The following is a 7,022-nucleotide window of genomic DNA, read 5'->3' on the forward strand; positions in this document are numbered from 1 at the left end:
CGCCTCGATATATCGATAGTATCACTCTGGGTTCCAGGGTCTGGAAGGCTAAGCCGTCGAATGTACCAAAGTCTTCGTCGACGCTGCTAGATTCAACCGCCGTTATGCTAGACAGGTGCCAGAGATTCGGCTCAGAGAGCAAGTCAAGAAGTTAAAAATTGATAACGAGGTGCTTCAGGGCTTGCTGATGAGATTGGAGATCCACAAAAAGAAGGGCCGTCCACCAGCCAGGTCAGTCGGAACCGCACAAAAGGGTGGTTGATAAGGCCTTGGTTTCACCTGCAGGATAAACTTGTTTCTGTGTCTTCTACTGGGTGATCCCGAATCGAAATTGAAGATCGGGATTCCCGATCTTCAATTTCGCTCTCGTAATGATCGATTTTGATTTAAGCTATTCTGTTGTTTTTTGTTTACGGTGAAACCCCAACTGTTATCCAAGTGAATGCTATCATCGAAGGCAGAACTAGTCAACAACTTGAGAGTACCTAAGGCCATCGGAGTTGATTTCTGCGAAACCGTCGTTCTACTGTAGAACTTCTACACTGTTCATGCACTTTTCGTACAATCTTACTGACAGCTCAGATATTCACTGGTAGATTCAGTCAGAGCCGGGGAAAAGATGGCTTCTTTCTTCGAGTTAGCATGCTAGTGATAGTGGAACCAGCTGAGTCTCGAACCCTCCCCGAAGATCGAGTCACAAACTTTGTGACACAAAGTGACCATATCTTGTGCAACGGGACATGGTTCACACAACACACAATGAGGCTTGGTGAGTCCTTCACTGGAAGGTTCAGGACTCATGAACTGATTGGTTGCCTTTCATTGAATTGATCAATTACTTATCTACTGCAATGGGTGATCGCACTATTGTCGTTCGTCGTAATGTTGTGGACCCTCTCTTGGAAGGAGAAGTCGTCGACGAAGGAAAGAGGCCCTAGTGCAGCAGCTTAGCCAAGAGAGAATCCTCTCGACCTTGCTTTTGAACAATGTGTCCAACGAAGTCATTCAAAGAATGACTAGTCGTGTCGCCGAGGCTGACCGAGAGGCCGTCAAGCTTCATGCTCTTACCTTGGCGGATCAGGCTAAAGCCGCCCAGTAGGCATTCAGCAAGCCGAGGACGTGAGTACTGCTTAAACCGTTGCCATTCGCACAGGTAAGGCCCGTAAAATTTCGTGCTATTGTAGATAGTGCACAGGAATTTTCAGGGTCTGTGGCAATAAATCAGTAGTCAACTCACTTGTTATGTTCAAGACTTGAACATAGCGAGTGAACTGACTGAACTTGAATTGACTGAATTGATTGTACTTGAACTTCAAGTGGCTACTCAAAGCCATACAGCTAGCTGAAAAACGAAACGTTGAAGCTGCTGTCATAGATGATCATAAGTATCGTGGGTCTCTAATAGGATATCACCAACAAAGACATACTAATTCCGAGGTTTTGCAGAGTGACCTGGATCCTTGCTTGTATATCTCCGCGCAGTTCGGTGGTCTCGAACATGTCGATTAGCCGCTCGAGAAGGCTCACGGTAAAGTTCCCAAGGAGCCATCGAAGAACAACGAAAAGAAGGATTCTGACCGTGCTGTTTGCATCTATAATAGATCATCTATTACCAGATGGGTGACTGTAACAGAGGCGAACGGTGCCCGCTTAAGCATATCCTACTGAAGAAGACGAAGTTTGGTCGCCCTTTCTATGACACTAATAAAAAGGCCGAGCCCAGCGCCTCCCGTAAGTCCGAACCTTCCAGAAAAAACTAGTTTCGCGGCGAAACTTTCGCCCCTCCACCTTCGTCATGACAAAGTCTCTGACGTTATGGATAATGGGGCAGGAAATTGACTAATTTACATGTTTTTGAGCTTGTTAATCATGCTGTAAGAGCATTCTCTGATTATCTCGGGTGACCCGAGTCGGACTCGGGTGTAAGTCATCCTAGAGGACGCTACTTGTATGGTACGACCAAGCAGTTCAGAGTAAACTGTTTCTGTCTCTGCTATGGTTATTGCTTGCATCAACGGCTGAAATATCACGAGTGTGTTTGATAGCGATACGTTTTGTGCCAGTGTAAGTGTTGAGATAACGCCACACCGGATTGATTGCAGGGGAATGCCCTAGCTGAGCTTATGATGAAGATAGTCTACATCGATCGGGTATAATCAGGCCGTCTCTCAAGGCATTCCTTTGCTATTATTAAACAGTAATGACTTTCACTGTGCTGTCTGTATTTATCGGTCTCAATCGAGGAGGTCTTTCTTGAGTGCTGCTGCATGCTGCTTTAATGTCATCGGAGATAGAGAGTATAACTAGTGAAGCTCTCATACATGGAATCGTCATCTCATATATCATTACGATAGTCGATAATCGGTCCTTGTCCATACTGCAATATCAACCGCTGCTGATGGCATTTTCCGGTTTAGATACAATAGCTAGTCACAATGGCTTGTGCTTCCATTAGAGTACGGTATTCCAATGGAAGCTTAGAGGGCTTTTTCATCTCGGCAGAGGGATATTTATATCAAGAGTATATGCGTCTATTGGTGATGTTATCAACTATTAGCTTTAATGGAGTTAGTGTCTACCACGATGTTATTGTTGTTCTCTACTGTGCGCTATTGTCGAGGTAATCTGCGAGGGGAGGAGGGGCACGTGGGTACCCATCTTGTATCTTTAATTTGGGAAGATATTAATAACCTAATGTACTACGACGGTTTCGAATGTTGCCAATGTCGTTGGCCCATCCTCGGAAAGTATCCTACGGGCGAGCGAGATATTGATAGCAAACTCCGCAGATTCGATAAAGTGTGGAGTGGAATTGATTCGATACAACGGGATAAAGAGCGATTGGCTTGGAACACGAAAAGGCAATGGACGGTCCGTTCCGATGGCGCTGTTAGATGCGCTGGCAGTGAGGGTAATGTGGGGATGATGCCGCCGAGGAGTGGTATGACATATTATTATGATCGAATTAGCGGCGTGTATGATGAAGCACTGGAAGAATAGTGAAGGGCAATGGGAAAATAGTGACACGATATGGGAAAAGCGTGATGGTGGTACGAAGACTTGGAGAGGTTGAAACGTGGAGAGATACCATTGTGAAAGACCCCCTTTCTGTTGGTGAATGCTAGTGATGAAATATCGTTTCCCCGGGAGAACTTCTTATGTTGTTGGTCAAAAACTGTGATAATTGATTACCAGTGAGCTAATATGCATCGATGCGAGTTCAACTACTAAGCCGTGTTGTCGGTGTTTAGCTTCCCAACACGGACGGCTGAACGCAAACCCACTCGAACGACACAGAAACGATGAGGAATATTGCCCGAGTACAACGACAACAACTGAACAACCCTTCTAAATACAATCATCGTCCAACTCAAATTTTCTCAGCGCGATAAGCCACGATTTTCGTGGAAAAACGGCCAACATTACGTACCATTATAACGACATCTCCTGGGCGTTCACACCTATAACGAGATGACGATCTTTTCCACCCGAGAGGAGGCTTACTTGAATGTGCCTTCGACAACAGCCTTGTCACCAAAAGGCTGAATTTCCTTTTTTCCACTATCGTATACCGTAACTTCATCACTTCCATCAACAGATCGAAAGACGACCTGAACAAACACCGTGTTGGAGGAATATAAAAACTTAGAACTTTTTAATTTCCTCAGCTGAGCTCAGGAGTTTCCAAACCACCATTACGAGTTGGGATAACAAAATACAAAATCCCAAAACTTCATCAAAATTTTCATAATTTTGTGAAAATTTTGAGGAAAAATCGAGGAAATTCTCATTAATTTCTACACACTTCTACCCGAATTTATATGTAAACTTTTATACCTAGTGAGGATACCTCTGTACTCAGCTGAGGAAAGCAAACATATATTCCACCACGAACAATCTCGAGAAACCACAACCTAGTAGTAGATTTCACTCAAAAATCTGTTTGAAATTTACTAGCCTTCCTCTACCCAAAATTGTTGTTGGAGTAAAAAAATATTTTCACTTTCCTCAGCTGAGCTCAGGGGTTTCCAAAGCTAACTATAAAAATTCGGGTAGAAGTGCGCATCTCTCAAAATTTCCATATTATCACCAACACATCTAGTTGACCATGTGCATATTTTCATAAGTGTATACAAACTGACAAAAATTTCCCAATACTTTTCCTGAATTTTCATATTATCACCAACACATATTTCCCCCCCAGCTCACCTTAGCAAAAACAGCTCCATAAGTCGCCCTAACTTGATACATAATTTTATCGCCTTTCGCGGCATTTTCGAGCGCCCTAATTTCCACGCTTTCTCGTGCCGATAAACTCCTCGTGTGTCCTTCCGACGTCAAACCCCTGCTAGCCTCAGTTCGCAACCCACCATATCTAAATCGATCAAAATGGCGCGCGCTACTTACATCACCTCGTACTCACCTCGGATCGAGAACTCCGGGGTGTATATATTCTGCCAATTTGCAAGGCGTCTCACTGACGTTAGCAAGTTGGAATTTTTTATATGTTTTTGTTGGGATGAACACCGACATCGCCTTAAAGATCAAAACGAACGGCGTTGGGAAATTTGCGAAAATAGTGACTCCTTTGAACTCTGGATAACAGTCTGCGAAAACCTGAAAATAAAAATAAAAAACTAAAATCCACACCCTAGTGATGATACGAAAAACACTAATGAAAATCACATTTCACTTCGCGTAAAACGCGTGATGTGTTTTACGTGAAATTGGGTGATTTGTCCGATTAATTTCGCAGAGTATATTCACTACACTTCATATCGCGTTTTTCACATGGAGTATTACGCCACTTCACGTAAAAAACGCGTAAAACTCCAATGATTTTACGACAGTCATGATGACTTTACTAATCACACTAAAGTGTAGAAACCAGTTTAAGAGAGCATGCAACATGGTCAACCACGACATAAAAAATCTCAGGAAATTTTTCCTGGTTTTCGGGAATAATACTTCTAGTATTATTCGTATATAAACTCTCATGCTTAGCTCTGCAAACTCCTGAGCTTAGCTGAAGGAAGCAAACATATATTCCTACTCCAACACTGGAGTTTCACGACTACCCGTTTTACGTGAAGTGGCGTCGTAATACTCTGTGAAAAACACGATATTCGCGGTGATATGCAGTAGTCGTGAAATATATTTTTCACTAGTGTTTCTCATATCACTAGGGTGGTGAAACTCCAGTGTTGGAGTATAAATTGAATTTCCTCAGCTGAATTCACCAAAACTTTTGTCACTACATTTGGGGTAGAAATTCACTAAAACCAACAATAACCTCCTAGAATTTTCATATTGTCACCAACACACATAGTTGACCATATGCATATTTTCCAATACCGAAATTTTCGCAAAAAATCCCAAAATTTCCCAGAATTTTCATATTTATCACGAAAAACTGAGAATTTTTTTCCAGAATTTATACTCTCTCACCAACACACATAGTGGATAATATGCATATTTCCCTACCACACTTTTCCCAACTCCTCCCCGTACTACATGTGTTGATGCATTCACGCACTTTTTAATGCTAGACTCTTGGAAAACCATCGGCACTCCAGTGTAGTCGTGAATTTGCAGCAACGTTTCCGCGTCTCCCCGACGAAAGGACAGATGTGCTATAGCACGTTCGAAAACCATAACTCGGTACCTGAAAAACATTTTTTATGTCATTGGATCTAGTGGAGCTTCACCACCCTAGTGATATGAAAAACATATTTCACGACTACTGAATATCGTGCCTTTCACTTCACGTAAAACGGCTAAAAACTCCAGTGTTGAGTAGGATAACGTGAATGAACTATTTTCGCTCTCCTCAGCTGAGCTCAGGAATTTCCAAAGCTAACTAACGGCACTTTACACACGAATTCGAGTAGAAGTGTATAAAAACCAACAATAATTCTCAAAAATTTCAAAAATTATCACTAACACATGTAGTTCACTATGTACATATTTTCCTCCAAGTAAAATTGTATAGTAACTACTCAGAAATTCTCCAAAATTCCCTCTCAGAATTTCCTCTGACGCTTTTCCAATATACGAAACACCGTTTGATCTCACGTAGAACGTAAGAATAATAACAGCTTAAGAGGTCTATAGAAGCTCAATCGTAGCAGACTAATATACTAGCTTCACGCTAGATACACAGCTACACTATAAGACAACTATAGAGAGACAAGCGTTTGTGTCTTCGAGTGACTACTCATTACCAAAATCTGCTGAAACCAGCACATCACCAACACATGTAGTTGACAATGTATATATTTTCCAATACCAAAATTTCCTCAAAGTAAAATTGTATATATAAATTTTCCAAAAATTTCCTCCACCATGTGCATATTTCCCAACGTTTTTACTCACCTTACAAAACCGTTGATATTGCTGAACACTTTCGCGGGGTCCATACTACCAAACGTAGTGAGGAGGATCGGCCTGCCTTCGACGTCTTTATATTCGGGTGGAGAATCATGACCTTGAGCGACAAAGATACGGATTAGGCCCAAAAATGACCACTTTTACCTTGGAATTCAGGAGGTAATTTCATGTTAATGATGGACTGAATATCAGCTTCCCTTCGCCACTTGAGACAATTCACCAACATCCTGACAATGTTGGAGTAGTAGTAGGAATATATACAGTGTTGTTGGAGTAGTAGTAGTAGGAATATATACAGTGTTGTTGGAGTAGTAGTAGTAGGAATATATACAGTGTTGTTGGAGTAGTAGTAGTAGGAATATATACAGTGTTGTTGGAGTAGTAGTAGTAGGAATATATACAGTGTTGTTGGAGTAGTAGTAGTAGGAATATATACAGTGTTGTTGGAGTAGTAGTAGTAGGAATATATACAGTGTTGTTGGAGTAGTAGTAGTAGGAATATATACAGTGTTGTTGGAGTAGTAGTAGTAGGAATATATACAGTGTTGTTGGAGTAGTAGTAGTAGGAATATATACAGTGTTGTTGGAGTAGTAGTAGTAGGATTATATACAGTGTTGTTGGAGTAGTAGTA

General features: G+C 41.7%; 1 protein-coding gene across 1 annotated transcript in view; it reads right to left on the reverse strand.

Moving 5' to 3' along the window:
• Positions 1–3,370: 3,370 nt before the first annotated feature.
• Pmar_PMAR021348 (phosphatidylinositol/phosphatidylcholine transfer protein, putative) overlaps positions 3,371–7,022 on the reverse strand; it is a gene marked incomplete at both ends in the record, with an annotated part of 4,028 nt that continues 376 nt past the window's right edge. Inside the window, 7 exons of the mRNA XM_002782533.1 lie at positions 3,371–3,461; positions 3,505–3,611; positions 4,210–4,375; positions 4,424–4,617; positions 5,515–5,665; positions 6,376–6,487; positions 6,535–6,617. Coding sequence (XP_002782579.1) covers positions 3,371–3,461; positions 3,505–3,611; positions 4,210–4,375; positions 4,424–4,617; positions 5,515–5,665; positions 6,376–6,487; positions 6,535–6,617 — 904 coding nt within the window. The remainder of the gene's footprint in view (positions 3,462–3,504; positions 3,612–4,209; positions 4,376–4,423; positions 4,618–5,514; positions 5,666–6,375; positions 6,488–6,534; positions 6,618–7,022) is intronic.

The sequence above is a fragment of the Perkinsus marinus genome (assembly GCF_000006405.1).
Source record: "Perkinsus marinus ATCC 50983 genomic scaffold scf_1104296939202, whole genome shotgun sequence".
Lineage (NCBI taxonomy): Eukaryota > Perkinsozoa > Perkinsida > Perkinsidae > Perkinsus > Perkinsus marinus.